The following is a 27,924-nucleotide window of genomic DNA, read 5'->3' as shown; positions in this document are numbered from 1 at the left end:
AGTGCTATATACACGTTTGATTAGTCAGTTAAGACCAACCACGAAACATTCCATTCAACTTTGTTCATAATGGATACAAGTACATATTCTGAATTGCATGGCATGTCAGTTCTACACATTTCCATATCAGTTTGTGAATACAGTACTGTGTTGAAGGAAGAGTAATGAAACCACAGCTAAGAAGCTCAAATCATATATATGACTGACACCCTTGTTTGGAAATTAAACCAATGTCCATACTTTAACATTCAAAAACTTTACTTGCAGAAACTTATAGTTGTAGATTAATTAAAACATAATATTTAAAGGCACATGCTTCTCTAAGCATGGCCTTACGGTCTCTTCTTCTAACTTCTAAACAACTGTATTTTCCTCTCTTTCCAGAGCTCAGCACTCACCCTTCTGTATCTCAATTAGGACATGCCTTGGGGGTCCTATGAGAGATTTCCACTTTTACCTTCTTCTGCAGCTTTGCTCTGTTTCTTTCAAGCAGAGAAGAGTTCCAACACTCTATTCAACTTAGCAGTGTTCACTGCTAAATTCTAAAATACAGTAATCTTGCTTTACATAATCTCCTTCACTAGATACCTCCCCATGTGACCAACTTTAGCCAATCACATGAGAACAATTCAGTTACCAACCAAATTTAAACACATAGTAATCCATACAAACACAATTTCAGTGTATTAAAATATTATACTGTTTCACATTTTAGTGTAAATTTATCCCAATATACAGGGATATATGCAATTTTGCCTGTTTCACACATTATTTCAAAGCAATGTTACCTAATACATTTTTGTATGTTATTTTCATAGATATGTGCATTTTATGCACTCTTTAATTTAACATATATGCACTTTGTATTTGGTTGGAGCACACCACTGCAAAATTAAGAGACGTAGAAATTTTAAAGGATGGCTGTGTTTTAGTTGTGTATCATTTCAGAAAATGCAAAGTAGGTAGATTCGCCTTTACAGGCAAACTGAATCAATTTTCTCCTCCCATTCCTGCTTGAGAATAACCCATCAACCCCAATGTGGTTTACGGCAGAATAAATTGGGAATTCTAATGTGAGGTACCCAAAGTGAAAATGGAAGTCTATGCTGGATTAGTTCATGTGTAACTTTTTTGTTTCCGGTTCCACCCACTGCCAGTTTGCAGACCTGGATTATCCTTGAGGCAATGCAGTCCTAGAATATAAGAAGGCATTTGGAGGAATTCAAGTTTTCTTATTCTACAGCACTATTATGTGGCAAACTGACCTTTCCCAGCTTGCCTTTTCTATAGTTATTCAAGAAACATACACCCTACCCTCCTACAGCAACTCCTCGAGTAATACACAGCTAAACAGCTGCCACCCACCCTTATGAACATTAACCGGGAGATTAGGGGTGTGCAACTTGTAATATCAGCCTGTTAATGAGTCAAACAACAACACAGGATAATTTGGTCCCTGCACAGGGTCAGATTAAATGTGCGCGAAATCAAAACCTGTTTTGCTGCTATTGTGTAAAATTTATTTAGCAATATAGAAAAGTAAGATCCTTGCCAATTATTAAAGTTGCACTGGAAACTGTAATGTTGATTAAATTATGCACAGCTCTGTCCACAGCTTAAATGTTTTTAATAAATTAATTGGCCATGCCTGCTTAGCCTGCTAAATTATCTTATTAAAACAAGTACATCAGTTGATATGGTATTTAATTAAGATAGCAGTTTCACCTGTAGATGGTATGTCCAACCATTTTTAATGGTCCGAAAGGCAATTGCCTAAATCGAGATGTATATTAACAGCAATTTCAGCAGCACTGAAGTTCCTATTGAAGGGAGGGGGGCAGTTCTAAGAAGAATCTGATAAAAAACAAAAATCTAAATCTCTGGTTTCCAAAATCTGAAATTAATAACTAATCTTTCCAATTACTCAACTACTAGTATATAACGTTTTATTCTGGTATTTGATATGCTAATTATTACTATTCTAATCCTTCATATTCAAATATTTGACTCTGAAGTTACTATTTTAAACTGTGTTCATTATGTAAGGAAGTTAAAGGGATTGCAATCTCAGTAATTAAAATTTATCATCACAGTGGCAAACAATTGCTTCCTGGCAATACTACAAGTAATGGAGTGTGGGGTTGATACTCTTGAATATGTTTGTGGGTTTTTATCTTTCTATGGACTGCTGAATGGGGATTTTACTACATCCCTTATGAAGGAACAACAAACAACAGACTGTTATAATTTAATAAGTTTTATGATAACTGCAACGTTAGTGCTTAGCAATATAGGCACATCAACTACATTTCTTTTACAGATGTTACTTTGGAGAAGGCTTTACACAACTTCCTTGCTACATCAACAAAAAACAGAGAATTCTTTCAAGAAATGCTCTGAACTATTCTTTGTATACTGCATTGCAAAGACAAAAGGAAGTGCCCCTGAAGCTGCAATTTATCTTCTTCCACTACTGATGAATTGCTAGTTCTTTCAGAAATTAACGTGTTGTCTGCAATCTTTCTGAAGCTTTTTTCATATTTCCTTTGGGGTGTGTGTGTGTGTGTGTGTGTGTTTGAATGCCTGTAGAATACTGCATTCCAGGAGCTATTATAAATGCAAACTAGCCTGAATATAGAATAAATTTTATTTGAGAGAATAAGTTCCAAGTTACTGGTAGAAAAGAAATGGCAGAAATGCTCCAGAATGCTTCTCCCCTCTCTTTTGAGAACACATATCCTCTCTCTGATCATGTCACCCCCTTTATAGTCTTTGTAGTATTGCTTTTTCACTTGGAAGTCCTTAATGTTAAGGTTTGATATTCCATGACTATCAGAACTACAAGGATTTACTGAAGGCAGATGTGAAAACCATCCCTCACAACTCCTGTTTCCAGTCCTCAAAAGTTCTAACGCCAATTCTACTGCAGATGGGGAAGAGACAGGCAGATGCAATACAAATAGGGTTAATATTAGTGCATGATCCTATTTTATGGACAGAAAGATAATCTAACAGGCTTCCTCTTTTATTGCCAACATCAGGGAGAGGTCAGTATGCATATATTGGCTCTCATTTCCTATGCATCATTTCCCATCATTTTGTCTCCATACAAGTACACCTGGATCTGATCCCGTGTATATCTCCTTAACACTCCATGGTACTCTTTATGATGCTATTGTAAACAGCCATTGCCTTTATGGCCTACGGTGCATGTCCAACCCCTGCCGCACACCAGTAACCAGCTATAGAAAAGCTCATAAATTAGTATGCTAAGATAGGAAATATGCCCACCAATTTTTACTCATTTTTCCATTTTCACTTCTAGACCACCATCCCTCCTGCAGAAATTTCAATAAATCATGCAAAATATAGCCAATTGCAAACACACACAGCTGCATACCAGCCTCAATCTGCAACAATGAAATGAACTCAAAAGCAAATGGAAAACTAGCTTTGAGGCTCAAAATCACAGTAGCATCAGGAGGGAATTCCACAAATGGGGTGCTGCCACAGGTAAGACACTGTATCTTGTATTACCGCTTAACAGGCCAAGTCAATGGATCAAAATTTGCAGGGCCTCTCATGCACACCTCAGAGCATGGGTTGGCAGATACTGGACTGGCACTCCACAACCCCCACCTCTCTTTCCCAATAAAGGTTATTAATCAAGAGCAACCAAGAGTGATTCAGTAGCAAATTCAAGACTGAAGTCAGACTGAAACTGTTTTAAACCATCATTTTCATCCAGGTATGTCTGAAGCTGACTAGATACCAACCCTTCAATCACCCTACCCAGGAAAGGAATATATGTAACAGGGTAGTACTCGTCTAATAACTAAGGGTCCAGGGAGGACTTCTCAAAGAGGGGCCACTCCACCAGATCACCAGATGCTATATTTGACGAGGTGCCCCCAACTAGATATCGATAGATAACACTGGAATTTTTGGTGCATTTTAAAAGCTAATACCGGATGAACAAATGGAATAAGGAATAATAAAGTTATCTTATAGAAAAGGTCAAATATTGGAGAAATCTAGTGTTATAGTAAAGTATAACAAGGGAATAAAAATAACCTCTATTTTTTCACACCACTGAAACTGAGGGTATCATCGGTCCTAAGCAATACATGCAAAATCCCACTGCTATCATTTCCTCCATTAGTCCTAATATTCATAACCCACATTTTTCTTCTTAGAAAATGTGTCTTCCTTTATGAATAGAAATGATCGGCTTATTATGGGACAAGAAATGTCCATCCTTCCCTTCCCTTGGAACTGTGGTATATATTAAGATCCGCTAAGTTATGGAAGCTGAAGCTGTTCTTTTATGCAAAGGTAACGCTAAGGCGTGTGGTTTGCCATTCTTCTGTCTCTCTTATGATAATCTCAAACCAGACCAAAATCTGGCTAGAAAGATGAAACCCTAGAAAAGATCTGGCGCATGAGCCTCGTGTTCTTTCTTGCCTTTGGAAAGATACCTCTCCACACACTTCATAGGCCTAACAGACACACATTCAAAACCATTCTAGGAGTATAGCATTGAGGTGCCTTTCCGTGAATCATTATAAAAAAAAATCTTTAAAATGTAAAGTGTAAAGAAGGAAACTGTAACAAAAAACGAGATTGTTACAAGAAGAGAGATTGCAACAAAACATCAGGAAGAACTTTCTGACAGTAAGAGTTCTTTGACAGTGGAACAATCTCCCTCGGGAGGCGGTGGACTCTCCTTCCTTGGTGCTTTTTAAACAGAGGTTGGGTGGCCATCTGTCATGGGTGCTTTAGTTGAGATTCCTGCATTGCAGGGGGTTGGACTAGATGACCCTCGGGGTTCACCTCCAACTCTACAAATCTATGATCCTATGAATAATCCTATCACACCCCCTCCTCCACTTAAACATGATTTAAACTGCAATCCTATAAAGTGTCTACCCACAAGGTCCATGCTTTAAAACACCATGTCCAAGCACACTATCTTTTTGCCCCAGAGCTTTCCCTGTGTAAACCTGCTACTTAATGCTGAAGTGCAACAAGGAGCAATTTGGTTTTTCACATATTGCCGTTTGCTCCAATTCAGCTTTAAAGTGCAGTCCATGCCTGGAAAGCATGCAGGAAAGTTAAGTGTGGATAAGCCCTAAGTCCTGCTGACATGAATGGGGTTTACTCCCATGTTTGTGGGTTTAGGACTGCTAGCTGGGGCTGGTGGAAGTTGGAGTCCAATGACATTTGAAGATCCACAAGATCCTCACCCCTAATTTAGATTTCCATGGAAAGCCTTACGGCTGCCTGAATACTTTAAACAGACAAAGGATGTTGTTGTGATGCCAGAAGAGATAAATGGATTAATGATCAGAGACATTAAAGACAACTGGAGATGACAGAGAGAAAGGGCCTAGTGCACAAACTGAGGTGACCAGAGAAGAAAAAGCTTCTAAGATCTTGACAATTGGTTTGGGGGGAAAACAGAAGACATGGAAGAAAAAGGATTTCCCCCTATTTCCTCAAACCAGGATGAAGCATGATGGGACTGGAATACTATATGGAAGTGAGTATGGTTTAATGAAGTCACAACAAGCAAATAAGTATGGACTATTACACTACTTTGCTGGAACCCTTGGGGAGAAATTCATCATATTGGGTCGGAGCGGGATTATTTTCACTTAACGACAACAATAATTGAAGAGCTACTTATGCTCTTTTTGTATGGAAAAAAGGAGGATTTGAGATGCCTGGGCATGAAGATTGAGAAAACAAGACCTAGCCGATTGAGAAAAAGCTGGACATTAATGCATGCTAGATGTCATCCTGGAGTGCATACTTTGAATAATTGTCATAAACATAATTGACAGACAGAGAATCTGAGGACCCTCTTCCCCCCCCCTTCTCTTCTTCTCTTGCTTTTCTATGATCTTTAATTCTTGTTTTCTTTCTGTTAATTCTATCTATATTCATGCTTTGGTTTTTGAAGTTTCCTATCTTGGATTAAAGAAGATACACACAGGAAGGTGATGAATGGAAGATGAAGGACCCTGTGTGAGGGGCAGGGAGAGCAGATCTCCCAGGGTGAGAGGCTGGGGGAAGAGGAGGAAGCTCCTTGGTCAGATCTGGGAGGGTTCACTCTTCTACAGTATGTGTGGAATAAGGGTTAAGATATCACGGGGTTTGTGTTTATTTTCTCTTCTCTTTCTTCTTTATTTTCTCCCTTTGCTTATTCTTGCTTGTTTCCTGTTTATCTTCTTTAGACCAGTTTGGCTGTTATTGTATTTATAATCTTATATGAAAATTGATTTTAAAAAGATCTTCACACTTAATTTAGAGCATTTGATTAAATATCTGGAACTAAGGTTCTGAGTACCTTTCTCGGATCTTCGCTGTGATTTTTTTTAAAAAAAATATGGCTCATACAACTTTTTATTTTACTTTATACTTTTATTTTACTTTCACTTGATTAAATAAAAGAAGTAAAATTTAAGCAGATGTCTGGAAAACATTCCCTCACATATTTCTGGAATGTTAATCTACTTAATGTATCTAAATGGCCATGCATTTCACTAAAGAAACAAAAGTATTCATGACAAAGCACTGTATTCTGACAGATTTCCTTTCCAAAAGAGAAGAAATTTCTTTCAGTATTCTGTATCCCATATAAACTGAATGTTAATGCTGTGACAGAAAAGGTTTTGCTACACACAAGGCTCCAGGGAGCAGAACTGAATGGCAAAAAAAATAAAAAATGTTTACAGCCTAATTAACCTTATGTTGAAATGTATGAACAACTTTTACAGGTCAAATACAAAAGGACTGAATTTCTGCTAGCTCTTGGATGCTGCTTTATGTACCGAATGTCTGCCTCTCTGCTGTAAAGTAACCATTGGAATAATTTTCCTACAGAATGATAGTTGCTATGACAACCATAGCAAATTTTCCTTTTCTGAAACAGATGTCTCATTTAGTTGAAAATTAGAATGTGAAAAACCCATGGGAAAAATTAATTCAAACTTTAACAGAACACTGACTACAATATAATCTCTTATGGGTTAACCCCTTAACATCTCTTTGTACTCCTATGTAACCTTCAAATAAATTCTAATTAAACCAATTTAACCTCTTATAAATGACCTCTTTAGCTATAATTAGCACTTTAGTTTTCTCTGAAGTATTCATTTCTGCTACCATAATAACAGAAATAAGTGAGACTAAAAAAAAAAGTGGACAAATGAATTTCAGACTAATTATGTATCAGTTTCTGGTTTTATTCAACTTCTGCTTTAAAAAGGGCCAATGTCATTCAAATGGTGCTATTTAAATGGGACGCACCACATTTGTACATGTAATTTACTTTACATGGCTATAGTGCTTTCTGTGGATTTGATCTTTAATTGACATGGAAATTGAGGGTTTACGGCCCTCAAATGACTTTAACAGTTGCAGAAATGAACAGGGCATGAACACAGGAAAAAGGTCCAGATGCAATCTGGTTGTGGTCTCATTTCTGAGAAAAGTACAATCAGGCAGTTCACTATTTTGTTTCCATAAATTGGCCAAAAAACATGAAGTATTGTTTTTTCTAGTTGAAATGCAGATAACTATAAGTGTAATAAAGAATCTATACCTGCCTTCATTCATGTATGCTAAACAAGCCACTGACAGTAATGTAAGAATGCTCCCTTACATAAATTGGTGAGCAAAATAAAAACAACAAAAAGCTCAGTCTGGCGCATATACATGCAGAAGTAACCCCTAATAAGGATAATACAGTTGTACCTTGGTTTAAGTACACAATTGGTTCTGGAAGTCTGTACTTAACCTGAAGCGTACTTAACCTGAAGCGAACTTTCCCATTGAAAGTAATGGGAAGTGGATTAATCCATTCCAGATGGGTCCACGGAGTACTTAAACTGAAAGTACTCAAACCGAAGTGTACTTAAACCGAGGTATGACTTTATCAGAAAAGTATGTATAGGATTGCAACCTTAGCTTTCTACTTCCTACATTACTCGTACAATGTAGATATTTTGTAATCTGGACAAATGCACCATCTATTCTATATAAGAGGAAGACATTGCTGTAATTGTCCCAATATTGGAGGGGGGGAAGCCTTATAAAGACTGTTCTGGTGAATCCCTTCTTTCAGTTTATCAAACAATGTATTCTTGTAGTGGTCTATGACTTATCAATAAATTGCACATTAAACTAAGGCTTTCACATTACACTAAGACACATTTATTGTTGTCATCATCCTATTATGCGGATGAAATAAAATTGTTTCAGTCCTGGACACTCCATCATATTATTTCCAGTTACCCAAGTTCTAAATATATTGTTCATGATTCTCTTCATCTCACTGAAATAAACTGGAGTTATAAACCAGCCTTTTGAACAGTTCCTATTCATCTAATGGGGCTTGCATGGAAGAACTTCCTTAACAATCTACTCAACAAAGTTCAATAATGTCAGAGTTGATATCTGGTTACAGATAACTGCGAAATACTGTTATTTGTACTGAAAGTGTCAAGAAGCAACAATTCAAAAGGAAGCCCTAAAATGATTCAGAAACTTAGGGAACAAATATTAATCAGGGGTGCCAAGACATTTTGGCACCTCCCACTGCCCCGCCACAGCCAGGGAAGAAGGGTTGAGCGAAAATCTACACCAGGAACAAGGGAATTGGGGGGGGGGCACACATCAGGATCTGCTGCCCCTGTGGATCCTGCCATCTGAGTCGGTCACCTCTCATTGTTTGATGGGCGGGCCGGCCCTGATATTAATACATTATCACAAGCATGCCTTATAGCAAGTCAGACCCTTGGGTTCATCTAGCTCAGAACTGCCCACACTTATGGAAGCAGCCCTTCGGGGATTAGGCAGGAGTGTCTCCCAGCCCTACCTCTCCCCACTGGGGAGTAAGCTTCGGTTCTTCATTATGCAAAGAGTGCTTTACTACTGAGCACCAGGGAAAGTTGAAAGCTTACACGCTACTTGGTGACAGGTTGGTTGGCCTTATAAAAGTTATTGCCCTAATGTAGTTTTAAACTCCACAAGGGAGAAAGAGAAAGGAGGAGGAGGAGGAGAAAGCCCGCCCTCCCATCTCCAGGTGCTGATGCCTCCAGGTCAAGTGCAGAGTGACTGCAGAAAAAGTTAACCGTGTTGGTCAGCAGTCCTAGCCCCTTTTCTCACGAGAAGATATTCTGCTGGGGTCTCTGGGGTGCCTAGCAAGTGACTTAAAGGTAAAGGACTGCTGGCAATTAAGTCGTCACAGACGACTCTGGGGTTGCGGCGCTCATCTCACTTTACAGGCCGAGGGAGCTGGCATTTGTCTGCAGACAGTTTTTCCGGGTCATGTGGCCAGCATGACTAAGCCGCTTCTGGCGCAATGGAACACCAAAACCAGAGCAGCACACGGACACGCCGTTTACCTTCCCCGGCGGAGCGGTACCTATTTATCTACTTACACTTTTTGCCGTGTTTTCAAACTGCTAGGTTGGCAAGAGCTGGGACAGAGCTACAGGAGCTCATCCCATTGCTGGGATTCGAAGGGCCGACCTTCTGATTGGCAAGCCCAAGAGGCTCAGTGGTTTAGACCACAGCGCCACCCACATCCCTACCCACCCGCATCCCTACAGCAAGTGACTTACTCTGTCCCAAATTAAGAAAATGGGTCCCTGGGCCAGGAAAAGTGTGAAATGGCAGCAGAGGCTGACAGGGTCAATGTGAACAGGGACCTACTCGTGTCAGTTTCATTTGTAAGTATTCTAATAGCAGTACTCACTGTTTTACTCAAATATTCACAACATTCTTAACCGTCTTTGTTTGCCCCAAAGGGTATGGGCAGAACTCCATGTCACATTTAAATTTCAATGAGGCACAGGTGAAGTTTCCAAGGGATTCTGTCTTAAATTAACATTTTTTAAATGAAAGGGAAAATGAGACACAGAAATCAAAATTTGCGGGTACTTTTTTCTTTTCTTTTTTGCATTTCTGGTATTAACTATTGTTTTTTTCTCCTTTTTCAAATTATTCATGGAATCATTCACCTTTTGTTTAACAAGAGAATTCATGCATCTCTGACTGGAAAGAAGACTCAAGCTGCGACTAATGTGAAATGATTGTTTCTAAAAATTAATTTGTTATAAAACAATGGAAAATAAAACTTTTATCTCCATAGCTAAGTTTTTATCTCCATAACTAAGACAGACAAGATAGGAACACATAGAAAATAGTGTTAACAGAATGCTGAATATATACAATTGTGTTTCCTCCCCACCCATCCTGATTCTGCCAAAATTTAGTCTGATATGCAGGGAACAGCTGGCTGGGCCAGGGAGGTGATCAATGCCTCTTTACGAAAGGGGGTGTTCCCTGCCTGTCTGAAGGAGGCAGTGGTAAAACCACTCCTTAAGAAACCTTCCCTGGATTCGGAAAACCTACGGTAACTAACCACCGGCCAGCTGCTAATCTCCCTTTCCTGAGCAAGGTTCTGAAGCCAGTGGTCCCAGACCAGATCCAAGTGCTTTTGGAATAAACTGATTTTCTGAATCCATTTCAATCGGGGTTTAGGCCTGGTTTTGGCACAGAAACTGCTTTGGTCGCCCTGTATTATGACCTCTGTTGAGAGACAGACAAGGAAACATGTCCCTATTAATTCTTCTCAACTTCTCAGCAGTTTTCAATACCATCAACCATGATATCCTTCTGGAACGAACTAGGGATGGGTGGCACTGCTTTGTGTTGATTCCAGTCCTACTTGGAGGTTGTTCTCAGAGGGTGTTACTTGGGGAATGCTTTTCAGCCCTGTGGAACCTTCAATGTGGGGTTCTGCAGTGCTCAATCCTATCCCCCACATTGTTTAAAATCAGCAGTATGCTGCTGACACTCAGCTCTATTTCTCCTTTATGTCTGCAGGTGAGACAGTGGAAGTGCTGGACCAGTGTCTTGCCTCAGTAATGGACTGGATGAGAGCCAACAAACTGAAAATCAATCCAGATAAGACTAAGGCACTGTTAGTGGGTGGTTCCCTAGACCAGATGGGTGGAAGATCACCTGCTCTTGATGGGGTTGCACTTCCTCTGAAGACGTTTGGGTATAGGGCAGTATATAAATTCAAATGATGATGATGATGATGGAAGGAAACATTCAAGTTCTGAGGTAGGTGGGAATAAAAAGTCATATATTTAACATTAAGATACACAGAGCAAAAAACCAACAACTCAATGATAGCTCAGCTTCAGCCAAATGTAAGGGACCCCATGTGGCTATTACCTTTTGGTTCTCCAATTTGAGTAAACTCTCTATTTTTCACTTCTTCAAATTTACACCCATAATTAAAATTGGTGTAAAAGCAATAAAAAGCAGTATTTTATTGGAGTCTTACCTAAGCACTTTATAGCCTGGCCTAGTAAATTACCTCAAATTATGTATGATCATGTCTCAGGGCATTCTTCAAGCACATTAAAGAATAAGAGCATGCAATTGGAAGATGGCGTTGAGTCTCTGCTTCAACAAGTTTGACATATATATTAACAGTAAGGCCTTCTGTCCTTGCCTCATCAGTGCTCGCTACATCTTAGGCTCCAGAAAACGGAACCCAGTACTTTGAATAAGAGAGCACACCCTCCTGCTTTAGATTTGTATACAGACTGAGATTTGTATACAGATTGAGAAAAGCTAAGAAGCTAAAGAAGTTCTGCCTTCTGGCAGTTCCCTCACCACGAGAAGTGAAGTTACAGGGAAGCAGGCAGAGGGCTTCTCGGTGGTGGCACCTGCTCTGTGGAACGGTATTCCATCAGATGTCAAGGAGATAAGTAACTATACAACCTTTAGAAGACATCTGAAGGCAGGGAAGTTTTTAATGTTTAATGTTTTATTATGTTTTTGTATATGCTGGAAGCCACCCAGGGTGGCTGGGGCAACCAGGTCAGATGGGCAGGGTACAAATAATAACATTGCTATCATCATCATTATTATTGATGGGTCACAGAGGAGCCCCCACGAGGGCCACATGCAGGTTGTGGGCTGACCATGTGGCCCACAATGTCTATCCCTCATTTAAATGCAACCTTTTTTTAAAAGCAGGAAGATAATGTTATAAACTCCTCTTTGAGTGACAGCAAAGCACTCATTTGTCATAGGAGCTCAGAGGGGGAGGAAATGGAAGAGGAGGGTGGTTGGAGGGGGGGAAACTGCCATTATGAGCCTGGAAACAAAGGAAGATTTCACCTTGCAATAAAACTCTCAATGCCTGAGGAATGAAGTTATCACCCCTCTTTTATTGTCCATTCTGGGTCACCCAACCACTGCCACAGTGTCCTTTCTCTTGGCAGATCAAGACAAGCAGGTGACAGCAAAGGTTGCAAGGTTTTTAGCTGGGGCAATTAGAATAAGATCCACTATTTGACTATTGATTCAAAACCCTAAAGTGTATTTTATATAATTGACGTCTTATTTCTATTCTTTGTATATCATATGGTTGTTTTATTGCTATGGCGGATGGCTGACGCAAATAAAGATTCATTCATTCTCACAGCAAAAGCAGCATGAGCAGCAGCAAGCACCATTTCCCCTCAGCTGCCACAAGCTAGCCAACTCTGAAGAATGGATGGGTGAAGCCTTGGCTGGAACACAGGTGGCTGAGACCCCTATTGCTTGGACTTGAGTGCTATTTTTTCTTTTTTCTTTTAAAAATGGGTTTGCTAATGCGCAAATAAATACATTTTTAATACGGATGAAATTGCAGTTCTCTCCCTATTTATAATGTTGGTTAGTAGACAGGGTATAAATACTCCTAGATAAATATTTTCCAGAAAAAGGGATCTTTTCATCCTGGTTCTGGAGGTGGGGGTGGGAATCTTCAGTTACAATTTCTCTCTGCAGCTCTGTTTATTCATGAGTGTATGTACCTACCAACACACACTCATGGCATCTCTCCATGAGTCACTGCTTTTTTTAGGTACGCCCATGAAGAACAAAGGTTGGAACTCCTCTAATGATGGTTTATTCGAACTGTCTTACACTTTTGTGGTGTAAAAGAGTGAAGAGCCTTCAGCTCTAATTCAGAAAAGAACTGTGCCTGAACTACCAGGTTTAGGACACACAGTCCAGTCTGAAACAAACAAAGCCAAGACCAAGCTATGTGTGAGACTCTTTGTATAATGGGAATTTCCCTGTGTGAACAGGAATCCTGAAGATTAACCTTACCTGTAGCTTACATAATTTGATAAATTTCCATGAACTGCTGCTGGTGGGGAATAAATTTCAGAAGGGCAAAAGACTAAAGAAAGTAGGATATATGTGTAATAAACTTATTTTAAAAATTTACAAGGAATGCCTAAATAAGATCCACTTTTCAATTTAATTTCTCACATAAGGCTTTCATTTTTTTCCTTCCAAAATACCAAAAGTAATTAGACCATATGGACTAGCTGCTTGCCAACTTTTTTTCTCATTCAAAGCAGGCTTCAGTTAAATAAGCAGAAAATAATAAACTGAAACGTGTGCATATTATATGTCTAATATGTATACAAAAATTATTAAAAGCTGAAAGTATCTCAGTAAAATAAAGAGAACAAAAAGCACCTCTTCTGACTTTCTGCCTTCTGTATCTGGTTAACGACAAATTAAGTGCACAATGGCACAAACATGATATTTCAGAAAAAGCTCTGCCATGCACCTTCTCATTTGTACACAATTTGTATATATGGGTGATATAAGTAGTGAGTGCCTGGTTATTTCTACAGAGATAACCAAAATCTGGTAGTTTGGATTTGTTAAGTAAATGAGCAGTCTGCCTCACCCCACTGGACCAGACCTGTGGCCAGAAGAGGAGGGAGAATTCTACTCAGATTTAAAATTATTGGCTGGAGGGAAGCATTGTTAGAGTATCAAAGGCTGCTTTCTATCCTATACACATTTACCTGGGAGTAAGTATCATTCTACATACATATTGGGATTTGAATCTGAGAAAACATGTGCAGAATTATACTGCACATCTGGAGCTAACCCATTATTTTAAATGGCTCCAACCCAGCTACATGTGCCTATATACCACAGAAATGAATGGAACTTAAATATAAGTAATTGTACAGTAACTTTTGCCTTTATGGCAAGTAAATGGCATTTCTCCATGGATACAAAATGACAAGATTGCCCCTTAAGAATGGACACCCTATTAAATTAAGAACAATTAGTAGAAGTTTTTATTGTACAGCATAAACAAAAAATAACACCTAAAACGTTAAAAAAACCCAGATGTTCCTCATAAAATTAAACTTTTAAGGAAATGAGGAAAAAGAAAAAGAAATGCTTTCGGGGATTGGTTTTTTTAAATTCCTGTGCTTTATGAACTGCTTGAAAATGAAGCAATTCCCCAAAGTGAAATTACAGGTCTCTTATTTTGTAGGCCTTAAATTAAAAGACAGCTGAATGGAGTACACTTCTTAACTTACTCTGAAAATTCAATTATTTTCTTTTAAGTAACTGAAAACTGAATTACGTGTTATAATGCATGCGTGCAAGGATTAACACCCTTCAAAAATAAGCAAAGATTTTTTACTATGATTACGGTATAGCAAATAAAGGTTTAAAAACATTGTGTTGAAGTAAGAAAATTCATACCACAATCATACAAAAAGAATCTGGTATACTTTTGAAATTATCCTGCATATATTACCATTAAATTTAACTGGAGGAGCTTTTCATCCCAATTTTGGACCTACTGAGGAGACACACACTATATCACATACTATAATCTGTCACAGTTTGTATTCTTTTTCACGGTTGCTTTTTACACAAAGTCCCATACATCATTAAAATGGTGCAAGTGCTTCATGCAAGTTTGGCATGGGTTCACCCGCTGACCTTCTTCCTTGTCACTGCCCCAGCCTCCTTCAGTATTATTGTATTTGCATTTTTGCATTGAATTTGTTCCATTATATGCCAACAACAACAAAATGTACCTGTTCAGCCATACATTGATCATTCTGTCTGCTAGCACAAGCTAAAATGCTGGATACTTTCCAGAACCATACAGTGGTACCTCGGGTTACAGACGCTTCAGGTTACAGACGCATCAGGTACAGACTCCGCTAACCCAGATGAGAACAGAAATTGCACAGGGGGAGGCCCCATTAGCTAAAGTGGTACCTCAGGTTAAGAACTGTTTCAGGTTAAGAACGGACCTCCGGAACGAATTAAGTTCTTAACCCGAGGTACCACTGTATTTGGGTACTTCACATTCCTAGAAACTAGATGCCATTTAATCCCATGCAAGCAAATACAACATATGGAAAAGCTGAGCATGTGCAGGAAACATACATTGATTATTTCTGGGACAAAGGGCACACATATGCATGTACATCATCTGATGACTGAAGCCTCAAATGATGACTACCGTGAGTGAATATATCACCACTGTATTCCATGGACTGAGCTTTCATATCACATTCACAATGCTTTTCAGTGGAATCGTCTCTAACGTTCTGCTACTAGGCACAGTGCGTATAGCGTGTGTGAATAGAGCCCTTAAAGGAGAAGTGAAAAGCATAAAGGTCCAGAACAGACCCACCTCAACACATCAGTTATTTTCCTTTCCATTTCCAAAATAGCTAAGTATTAAATAAACTATTGTAAGGCCCATGCAGTTGAAAAAAGTTATATGAAGTCCATGCTTTTGCATTACAGTGGTGCCTCAACTTACGAATTTAATCCGTTCCGAAGCCACCTTCGTAGGTCGAAAAATTCGTAAGTCGAAAAGCGCCATTGGAAACGCAATTTCCCATAGGAATGCATTGGAAATGAAAAAATTCGTAAGTCGAAGCAACCCCATCTAAAAATTCATAAGTCGAAAAAACCCTATCTAAAACCGCCGCGGTTTCCGTTCGGATGTCGAGCGTGCGGCCATTTGCCCCATTCGTAAGTTGAAAAATTCAGTTGTTGAGTCGTTCGTAAGTTGAGGTACCGCTGTATATTGTTTGAAAGAGTGTGAAATGATAGCTTTCACATTGATTGAAGTTTTAACTATATGCTGCATGAGTATAACATAATTACACAAACTGTGCATGACACAGAACTGTTAGGTTGCTTCCACACTAGTCCCTTTCTCTGGAATTGTAATTCTTCATTCACTTATTGATTTATGGAGAATCTATAAGACATTGTTGCAAAACCATTGCATGCTCCTTTTGACTATCTGAGATAGTCACCCATGTTTTTCCCCCCAGACCTTAAACAGAACAGGGAACATTAAACAGAACAGGTATCTGTTTTCATCTGCGATTTGCTGGGAGTACAGTATGTTTGAGTCAGAGTTGAGAACGATACCTGAAAGGGTAATGAAGAGTTTTGAAGAGAAATGGTGCCTTCTAGAATGCAGAACCTGAATAAGTACAACATTGGGCATAAAATGTCAATTCAATGCTCCAATAAAAACAGTGTGTGTTGAATGCTAAAATAATTTTTTTAACATGCTGATCAATTCTGTATTTTTAAGAAAAGATTAAGCATCTGTCACATTTAACTTTAATTTACTGAGCATATGAAATAAAGTATCTTTTCTATGTTCCAAAGAATACTAAAGCCTCATCAAATTTAAGACATCAACCTCCCATCATATAGCAATATAGTGGTACCTTGGTTTTCAAATGCCTCCATGGTCAAACGTTTCAGAACAAGAAAACCCGGAAGTAAATGCCTCGGCTTTTGAACGCATCTCGGAAGTCGAACAGGAAACATGGCTTCCGTTTTGAGTTTTCCATATTAAGGTTTCCGTTTTGAGGCTTCCGCTTTCAGTTTTCAAACGTTTCGAAACTCGAGCGGACTTCTGGAATGGATTACGTTCGAAAACCAAGGCACCACTGTATCTGATTGGCTGTATAAAAACATTAGTGTTAACTAGGAAGGACAATATTTTTTAAATGGTGCCCAACTGCCACTGATTGGGGCTGCTAAGAATCTCACAATGGGAGCTACTGACTGAATAATTGATACATGGTGCTTAGGCTGCCTTAAAAATTGCCACAAGATGCATCCCCATATCACAAAAAATAGGATTTTTTTCAAATAATAATAATAATAAAATTTATTTATATCCCGCCCTCCCCAGCCAAAGCCAGGCTCAGAGCGGCTAACATCATACATGGAGATTTATTTATTTTGCAAAAGGTTATCCTTTCTTCTGTGCTCAGCCCCTATGAGCATGCTTATATATATTCACATAATACACTGTGCAAATATTTAAACAAGCATACAAAGGAATGAAGTAAATTCCAAGTGTTTTGTTTCAACAATTTTTAGCCATGTAAGTTTTAAAGCTATATTCAAATTAATTCAACATTAATTTGAAGACAGAAATGCAACCCTGAATTTCTCAACATAGGAGTGGACACTAATATTTAAATAAGTTATGTTTAATTAAATAAGTATTTCATTTCAATTGATATGCACTTTGACAATAGTTAAAATATGCACAGTGTCTGAGAAAAGACAATCACCAGCAAAACTGATATTGGATCATTGGTATTAAATAAACCTATCAATCTTGATGTTGCATAGTATTTTACTTATGGAGAAATGTTTAATGTACAATGAAGGAAGCTCTGAGAAGTATCATCAGTAGAAAAGGAATGAATGAAATAACTGGAATATGAGGTGACTCTGTGGATTGGTAGTTGCCGTAAGTAATATACCGTGTTTCTCATATTATAAGACACGTCTTATATTTATTTTTTCCTCAAAAAAACACACTATGGCTTATTTTCAAGGGATGTCTTATTTTTTTCCTCCTCCTCCTGCCGCGGCTGGCATTGCTGCTGCTCCTATCACTATGTCTTATTTTCGGGGTATGGCTTATATTCCTTGAATGCTTAAAAATCCTGCTATGGCTTATTTTATGGGGATGCCTTAAAATATGAGAAACAGGGTAGAGACTGCAGTGGTCAGATTATATCCTAACACAACTCAGGTTCAAACATTGTGTTTATGATCATGTGAATCATTCCAGCCAATCTGGAGTTCTAGATTCCATGAGCAATCCTGGTTCACAACCTAGTCATCAGTTATTGGCTGACAATTTCAGTGATCACAGGAACACTTTTTCAGATTCTGAGGTTGTGCTGCTGGCCAATAAATGTGATTAGCAAGCTCGCTAATTATATTGTATATGTGAAAGAGCACAGTAACAGCTGGGAAAACACAGGCAAAAGACCAGATGTCTTATCCAGATGTGCTCTTGTGCAACTGTTGGGATGATGTTTGTGCAACCCAATTAGAAAAGGAGTAATCACATCTATCAACTGGGAAGAGGAGTGAAGATCTGAATCCAGTTTTCTTCGACCGCTTATTTGAACCTCACTTGTGCAATGGAATAATTGCACACTTTTCCTCGTCAAATAACCTGTTCAGTCAGCAAATTTAGAAGAAACTCTACATCAATCTTATCAAGGAACAGAGTGTTCAACTGTTTTCTCACCTCTTAAAATATTTTTTGGTGAAAGCCCGTTTCCTTCTAAGAAGAGAAAATGCAGGGTATATACAGTGGTACCTCGGTTTATGAACACAATTGGTTCCGGAAGTCTGTTCATAAACTGAAGCGTTCATAAACTGAAGCGAACTTTCACATTGAAAGTAATGGAAAGTGGATTAATCCGTTCCAGACGGGTCCGCGGAGTACTCAACCTGAAGCGTACTTAACCCGAAGCTTGGGTGTAATTGGTTTCGGAAGTCTGTTCATAAACTGAAGCATTCATAAACTGAAGCGAACTTTCCCATTGAAAGTAATGGAAAGTGAATTAATCCGTTCCAGACGGGTCCACGGCGTTCGTAAACCGAAAATTCGTAAACCGAGGTGTTCATAAACCGAGGTTCCACTGTATTTGCATCAACCAACCACATTATAATTCTGATCTTTTGAGGCTTTATGTGCATGACTAACATCTAGAATCGCTTTTGGAAAGCAACAATGAAACCATAGTTATATGGTGGAAGACTACAATCCCATATATGAAAACCCACAAGGGAACAATTTACTATTCCTTAACACATTGTCTAATGACTCTGTCATCCAAATCAGCCTCTGGAAAGAGGCAGCAATCTCCTTCATACAGTAAGAAGAGGCAGGGTTTTGAAAACCTCTTCCTAGCACTTGCCCTTTGCCTTGTAGTCCAGATGAGGATAAATCAAGAGGGGTGAGGAGCTTCTTACCCCATTCTTATCCCAAAGATATTCCAAAGTATTACTGATTAAGCAATATCTATTTCTTTGGGCAATGACAGCAATACACTGAACAGAACCTGTCAGGAGGAGGGAAGTCCAGTTCACTTAGCCATTTGGGCCAGTGCTGTCAACTTTCCCTTTTTTGTGGGAAATTCCCTTATTCAGCGCCCTTACTTTCATATCCGGGAGTTGACAGCCCCATAGGATTCCTTATCTTCAAATCTGGGGGTTGACAGCGATGATTTGGGCAGAGCAGCTGCCACTAGAAAGAGCAAGATTCTGCTTCAGCAGCATCTCTCTGCAATTTGTGGAAGTGTTTGCTATTGTATAACATCATCTACTGTTTCTGCAGTGCAGAATATATTATTTAAGAACACCACTACTTTTCCTTCCTTGTACCTGCAATGCAGGTCTTTTTTGCATCTACATCCATGATTCTATGTTTCGGCTGTGAAGATTCCAAGAAAGAGTCCAGAAATATTGTCAAAGGATAATTACTGTGTTTACATTAGATTTACAAATTAGTAATGGGTGCCAAAAGTGGTATGCCACAGAAAAAAATACTATTGGAAATGGTAGGTATTTACTTCGTAATTTTAGAAGCCAATCTTAGTTTTGTATTGGCTGTATGTATAGCAGGCACAAAATTAACTTGGAAGATTAAACTGAAAACAGCAGGTGGATAGGCAGAAAATACAAAACAATTTGGATATTGGAGATAAATGGGTGCATTTCAAGTGAAATGTGGTTTTAAATTTAGATAAATGCACAACAATCAGCAGGTGGGAAGGATTAACACCAATACAAGCATCAAACTGGTAAATGCCAATTTTCATTTTTAAAAAATTGTAATATATTTCACAGTTTATTCACACTGTGAAAATTCACAGAGGTATGTGCATTACAGGAAACTGAATGCAGATTTCCAAAAAACAGCAAGGAGAGACAAGAGGGTCTTCTTAAATGAGCAATGCAAAGAAATAGAGGAAAACAATAGAATGGGGAAAACCAGAGATCTGTTCAAGAAAATTGGAGATATGAAAGGAACATTTCGTACAAAGATTACCATAATCAAGGACAAAAGTGGTAAGGACCTAACAGAAGCAGACGACATCAAGAAGAGGTGGCAAGAATACACAGAGGAATTATACCAGAAAGATATGGAGGTCTCGTACACCCCAGGTAGTGTGGTTGCTGACCTTGAGCCAGACATCTTGGAGAGTGAAGTCAAATGGGCCTTAGAAAGCACTGCTAATAACAAGGCCAGTGGAAGTGATGATATTCCAGCTGAACTATTTAAATTTTTAAAAGATGATGCTGTTAAGGTGCTACACCCAATATGCCAGCAAGTTTGGAAAACTCAGCAATGGCCAGAGGATTGGAGAAGATCAGTCTACATCCCAATTCCAAAGAAGGGCAGTGCCAAAGAATGCTCCAACTACCGCACAATTGCGCTCATTTCACACGCTAGCAAGGTTATGCTTAAAATTCTACAAGGCAGGCTTAGGCAGTATGTGGACCGAGAACTCCCAGAAGTGCAAGCTGGATTTCAAAAGGGCAGAGGAACCAGAGACCAAATAGCAAACATGCGCTGGATTATGGAGAAAGCTAGAGAGTTCCAGAAAAACGTCTACTTCTGCTTCATTGACTATGCAAAAGCCTTTGACTGTGTCGGCCACAGCAAACTATGGCAAGTTCTTAAAGAAATGGGAGTGCCTGATCACCTCATCTGTCTCCTGAGAAATCTCTATGTGGGACAAAAAGCTACAGTTAGAACTGGATATGGAACAACTGATTGGTTCAAAATTGGGAAAGGAGTACGACAAGGTTGTATATTGTCTCCCTGCTTATTTAAACTTATATGCAGAATTCATCATGCGAAAGGCTGGACTAGATGAATCCCAAACCGGAATTAAGATTGCCGGAAGAAATATCAACAACCTCAGATATGCAGATGACACAACCTTGATGGCAGAAAGTGAGGAGGAATTAAAGAACCTTTTAATGAGGGTGAAAGAGGAGAGCGCAAAATATGGTCTGAAGCTCAACATCAAAAAAACCAAGATCATGGCCACTGCTCCCATCACCTCCTGGCAAATAGAAGGGGAAGAAATGGAGGCAGTGAGAGATTTCACCTTCTTGGGCTCCTTGATCACTGCAGATGGTGACAGCAGTCACGAAATTAAAAGACGCCTGCTTCTTGGGAGAAAAGCAATGACAAACCTAGACAGCATCTTAAAAAGCAGAGACATCACCTTGCTGACAAAGGTCCGTATAGTTAAAGCTATGGTTTTCCCAGTAGTGATGTATGGAAGTGAGAGCTGGACCATAAAGAAGGCTGATCGCTGAAGAATTTCTTTTTCTTCTTCTTCTTCTTTTTTTAAATTTAAATCTTTATTAACAGCACAAAAAAGCAAATCAAATACAATCAACTCAAAAAATAGTACAAATCGTTAAAACCAATGACCAACAAATTATAACCCATTGAGATATCGTTTTCGTTTTACCCCCTCCCTCCCTCCCACTTCTCCCCATTCCCCACCCCCCGCACTTTCCATCCTGTTTTGGGCTTATCCTTGTGTTCCACATATTATTTACATACCTTAATTTATTTAACTATTAAAGAAAAGAAAAAAAAGACACAGCAAAATAAATGTAATTGCATATTTTCTAAATCAGATATTCATGACAAAATCATTAAGCATCTGAGATTACATTTGGGTTTTCCAATTTGCTCTTAATATAATTAATAAATGGTTTCCAAGTTTTTACGGTCTCCTCTGAATCCATTCCTCTGATTTCTTCGTAATTTTTTGCTAAATTATAATAATTGAATAATTTTATCTGCCATTCGTCTTTACTTGGGTTTACCGAGGTTTTCCAATTTTTTGCAACTAATAACCTAGCAGCTGCTACCGCATAGCTAACTACACATCTGTCCTTGGGTTGGATGTCCTCAGATATCATTCCTAGAAGGAACATTTCCGGATTTTTCTTGAAAGAGTATTTAAATATTTTCTTTAATTCATTATAAAGCATTTCCCAAAATTCTCTAATTATGCTACAATTCCACCATATGTCGATGAAGGAGCCAACCTCCTTTTTACACCTCCAGCATAGATTGCTGGTTCCTGGGTAAATTTTGGATATTTTAAGTGGGGTCAGGTACCATCTATTCTGCATCTTCAAGATGTTTTCCTTTAAATCGTAGTTGGGTGTAAATTCTGAATCTTTTTTCCATAGCTTCTCCCACTTCTCCACTGGGATAGGTTTCCCCAGATCCTGACCCCACTTAACCATAATTCTTTCGTCAACTCTTCTTCTGTCCTCCATTTTAGAATTATCTGGTATAATTTTTTTATATATTTGCTCTTATTTACTAATAATACCTCCTCCAATTTTGACATTTCCCTATCAAAGCCCAATTTTTTTTATCAATTTGCAATCTCTGATTTATTTCAAAATACTGCAACCAGGTGGTCAAGAGGTGTTTTATTTCAGAATATTCTTTTAATTTTAATGTTTCCTCTTTTTCTTCCAGTAGATTCCTATATGTAGGCCAATTACCACCCATATTAGTTCTTTTGACCGCCACTAATTCTAATGGTGAGACCCACCATGGGGTCTTTGGTTCGAAAAACCTTTTGTATTTCTGCCAGACTAAATACAAAGATTTTCTAATTATATTGAACATAAAAATGTTCTTTTTTCAGTTTTTTCTTTCATTAAGTAGCGGTGCCAGCCAAAAGCTAATCCTTGGCCCTCCAAGTCTAAAAGATCTGTGTTTTGGAGTTCCATCCACTCTTTAATCCATGTGATTGCAGCCGCGTCGTGGTATATTTCGAGATCTGGGAGCCATAACCTCCCGAAGGAGACCATTCCACTTTCGAACAACTCTTACTGTCAGAATTTTTTTTCCTGGTGTTTATTCAGAATCTCCTTTCTTGTAACTTGAAGCCACAGGTTCGAGTTCTACCCTCCAGAGAAGGAGAAATCAGACTTGCTCCATCTTCCATGTGATAGCCCTTAAGATATTTGAAGATGGCTATCATATCTCCTCTCAGTTTCTTCTTTTCCAGGCTAAACATACCTAGCTCCTTCAACCGTTCCTCATAAGGCTTGGTTTCCAGACCCTAGATAATCCAGACCCTTGATCCAACTACTCTGCACACATTCCAGCTTGTCAACATCCTTCCTAAAGTGTGGTGCCCAGAACTGGACATAGGACTCCAGGTGTGGTCTGGGGTCTATTACTTCCCTTGATCTGGACACTATACTTCTGTTGATGCTTCATCAAGTGAGACCACTCCACTGAAATCCACCCACTATTATTCTATTGTCACATATATCAAACAATTTCTCTCCCAATGTTTTTTTTTTTTAAAAAAAATTGGCCCTCAATAAGCTTAATTCACACCCTCCATCAACACTGGGGGGAAACATAGGGACATACATTTTCTGCGTGTTTTCCATTCCACAACTAATACTGGCTTTGGAATGGGGATTTGCATCAGGGTGTCAACATAAAGGGAAGAGTTGGATACTCCATAATGTGCAGCTGCTTTTAATCAAAAGAATAAGACAAAAATGATGATTTGGGGAGATGTATTGCACATACATCTCTGGCATCATGCCAACTTTGGCTCCAAGAATAATATTTTACATTTCTGATGAGATGGCTGTAGACTATAAAGGCTTATGCTATAATTAATTTGTTGGTCTTAAAGGTGCCTGAAAACTCTTATTTGTTCATTTTAACTATCAGGGCTACTCCTCTGAAATTTCTTATGTAGCCATTGACTCACACCATAAAATGTTGGAATCAAAATCAGCTCTGCAGAATTTCATACAAGAGTTCTCCTCAGACCCATGAGCAAGTAATCTTTTTTTTCATATGTCCCCTTTTGAAAGTTAAAACCATGCTCAAGGCAGCTTGCTCTCTCTATATATACGGAGCCATATTGAACCATTTCCATATAAATAAGAAAGCTAAAATAGCAATAAAAAAAATTACTACCAATACCAGAAACAACCTCCCTACCACCACTGCAACAAAACATCCTAAACAACACCCCAGCCCATGAGCCTGTTCAGCAGCCTCAACTTTTGTAGCTGGAGTTAGTCAGGGCCCTGCCCTCACAGGTCAGGTGGGAATATGATGAGTTCCACATACTCCAAAGTAGCTCAACAGCGCCACCCAGTGTGTCCGGGATTTCTCACCTCCACTGTAAACCTGGATTAGTAGTTACAGTGGAATCTTGGTTCTCGAATGGCTTAGTTGACGAACAAATTGGCTCCTGAATGCCGAAAACCCAGAGTTAAGTATTCGGGTTTTCAAACGTTTCTCGCAAGCTGAACATCTGATGCAGCTGTTGGCTATTGTTTCCAGGGCGCCTGTGCCAATCAGAAGCCGCACCTTGGTTTTCGAACATTTCGGGAGTCGAACAGACTTCTGGAACAGATTAAGTTGGAGAACCAAGGTTCCACTGTATACACCCTCAAGTTAAGCCTCTTTTAACAAAGATTAACTGGCCAGAACTGGCTAGCTTTTTTTTACTTGTAAGTACCTATTAGTTAGAGATGCGGGTGGCACTGTGGGTTAAACCACTGAGCCTAGGGCTTGCCGATCAGAAGGTCGGCAGTTCGAATCCCCGCAACGGAGTGAGCTCCCGTTGCTCGGTCCCAGCTCCATCCAACCTAGCAGTTCGAAAGCACGTCAAAGTGTCGTTTTTGTTGTTGTTGTTGTTGTTGTTGTTGTTGTTGTTATTTCAATTCATATCCCTCCTGAAGGCACCCAGGGTGGCACCCATAATAACTAGGCTCGAAGTAAATTCCCGATTGGCCACAGAGACCACTGCCACTACAGATAGAGCACATCTCATGACTGGGCAAAACATCAATCTTTTCCTGCTTCTTTTGCTCTCAGGTTCCCATAGACTTCAAACTGGGTTGAAGGGAGGAACCCTTGGCAGTAGGGTATAGAAGCTTCTCTGGCAGCTGATCAGTCCTTGGATATGGCAGGAGATTCACTGTGTCTGGTAGCAACCTATCATCATTCTTTTGTTTTTGTGGGAGATCTTATATAAGATGGGGTCTGCCACTAAGGAAAAGGCCTCCCTGCCTCCGATCAAAGCCCTATCTGAAAATTCCAGGGATTATTCTGGGTTTCAACACATCATGCTTCCTCTTGTGTATGAGGGGAAGGCAGAATATGTATATCCTTCCATGCTATATGGAGTTTTTATAAGTACCTGTATTCAAATATTTATAATCTGCTCCCTAATAAATTGAAGACACTTTTTAGTTGATCAAAAGTTAATTCATCTAATTTATAAATCATTTAACTGTCGAAACCTTATTATAAAATATATGGAATGGTTTCCACAGTGCTTTTTTTCTAGAAAAAGAGGCGCAGTGCTGCCCAGATTGCAGCAACACTACAGATGCAGCTATGAGAGCCATTCCGGCAGCAACACTAAAGAGGTGCCGGAACGCAACAAAGAGGTCCTCACCATAGAATGAGTTCTGGTTGGGGAAAAAACCTGGGTTTCCATTGGTATAACCACCAAAATGTGAACAATTTTAGAATGAATCAATTCTGTTAAGTTTTTAAATACTTACCAAGGGGAGCCATATATCCTGAAGCCCCTTACTGTCACTTCTGAATCTTGAAGGTATATGCAATTTGTTAAGAGAGACTGCACATTTTCATAGCTTTCTGGCTTCAGCTTGGATACAGAGGGAAAGTAATAAAAGTCCTGCTTGATTAAGTCCGCCATGAACTCTTGGTCAAATGTCAATTCATGATTGCCTGCTATCACAATCTTGTATTCATATGGTAGGCTGCCTAAATGGTAGGGAGAAAACACAATATATCCATTTATTGTTACACTTATTTTAAAAAAACAACAACAAAATGAAGTATGCATATTCAAATTATGCCACCGATGTTGCCAATCGTTCCAAAGGAAGTCCAAAGATGAAACTCACAGCAGTTATACCTAGGAAAGCAATACGGCTTGCACTTCTTCAAGTGCTTGGCAAGTCATACCCTTTAAATATTTGCTTCTTGTGGGATAACCAAAGTGAAGAATTGTTCAGTGGTTTTTGCACGTTTGTAGAAATTTTACTTACCATAATTAAAAGTTATAATTCATTGCAAATTAAAAGTTAATTTCAGTGTTTCACAATAATAGCTGTCAAATTTGTATGTGTCATTACTAAAAGTATCAAACATGTTCAGGTTTTAAGTATCTTTTACGTTGTTTAAATGCATGGCCATTATTTGACTAGTCAACTGATCAACTATTTATGATCCAACTTTGTTCCCCAAGCACAGTTCCTATCATTTGAGTTCTGATACTAGAAGCGAGGTCAACTACACAAAAAAGCACCTGGAAGGTAAAAAACAGGTGTGGAGAAAGTTCAGCACCTCTTACTCAGGTAAATATTTTGCTACTGAAATACCTGCTCTCCTAATGTGTTTATGACATTTCCGTACTTAAACACACAAAACTCATCTATCACATCTCACATGGCCCTGTCAATATAAAGTGGGGGGGGAGCATAGCAACATTTACTACCATACATTAGCACTTCGGTAAATAATAATAGCAGCACATAAAAGGAGTAATTTGTCAGACTATCCATTCTTACCCACTTTTTTACCTGGACACTTATTTTTCTATACAGGCTAAAATGGATCCCCCCACCCTGAAATCCTATCAAAATTACTCATCTGCATGAATATTTATTTTGAAATGATAGCTAACAAATCTAGCTTTATTATAACCTAGACATATGTACTTTTTAAAATAAAAAGCCCACTCTCTTTCACCTCTATTCTTTACTGCACATCAGGATTTTCTGCCCTTGGGATAAAATTAGATTTATTCAAATCTCTTCTTCAAATTTAAGATATAATTTCAATTGCAGTTTGAAAAGACGTGTCTCCTTTTCATATATATGTCGACACCAACATGAGCTGCTAATATCACGCAAGTGCTATAGCTGTTAACAAGCTTCAAACTGCTGATCTAGTATCCTTATAAAATGTAGAAGAAAATTCATACTAAACTTGCATGAACAATTCCATTTCCACTGTGATTTCTAATTGATTTCCAGCTCATCTAAACCTACTAAATCTACTAAACTAAAACCTGTAAGCTGGATATAGTTGTTGCTTCAACTAATGTATTTATGTCATGCTGCTGTCTATGGATGTTACTTAAGCAAATTATCAAATGACTTTAAATGTACAGCAACATTTATCATAGAGGTAGCTGCATCGTTGTGGTTATAGGTCCGTCAGCTGTTCAACTCTATTTTTGATGAGTTTGCAGCACAGCTTTTTTCAAGCTTTTCCATACTCACTGGCAAGTCAGTAAGCCTTACATTACAGGAAATGACCCGATTATTCTCCCCAAACTAAATATTAGGTCATAATCTTATAAATATTTATGCTTGCTCAACTACAAAAGAACTTGCTATTCAGTAGTTCTCATTCACAGAGCTATATATGTTCAGATGCACAAATAGTTGCTTGCTTGGAGCCCTGGTCCCCAGTATTTGTTATCTTGGGAGGTACTGGTCTATGGAAGCAGTAATGAGTCGGAAGAGGGCCCAAAAACCGAAGCCATATCCTCACAAGACGGAGGCATGGGTGGTTTCCCTGTCTGGAAATTGGGCGAATGGTAAAGGTAAAGGTAAAGAACCCCTGGACAG

The 27,924-nt window shown here is 38.8% G+C and overlaps 1 protein-coding gene across 2 annotated transcripts in view; it reads right to left on the bottom strand.

The window, feature by feature from the left end:
• The window catches only part of MPPED1 (metallophosphoesterase domain containing 1), an 82,866-nt gene that overhangs the window by 13,024 nt on the left and 41,918 nt on the right, over positions 1-27,924 (bottom strand). For both annotated transcript variants that reach the window (XM_088669916.1, XM_035137988.3), the window contains exon 5: positions 25,822-26,047. In XM_088669916.1, the coding sequence (XP_088526042.1) occupies positions 25,822-26,047 (226 nt within the window). The remainder of the gene's footprint in view (positions 1-25,821; positions 26,048-27,924) is intronic.

The sequence above is a fragment of the Zootoca vivipara genome, chromosome 5 (genome assembly GCF_965207765.1).
Source record: "Zootoca vivipara chromosome 5, rZooViv2.hap1.1, whole genome shotgun sequence".
NCBI classification, from domain to species: domain Eukaryota; kingdom Metazoa; phylum Chordata; class Lepidosauria; order Squamata; family Lacertidae; genus Zootoca; species Zootoca vivipara.
The sequence above is the reverse complement of the archived record's forward strand: the minus strand, read 5'-3'. Positions and strand labels throughout refer to the sequence as shown.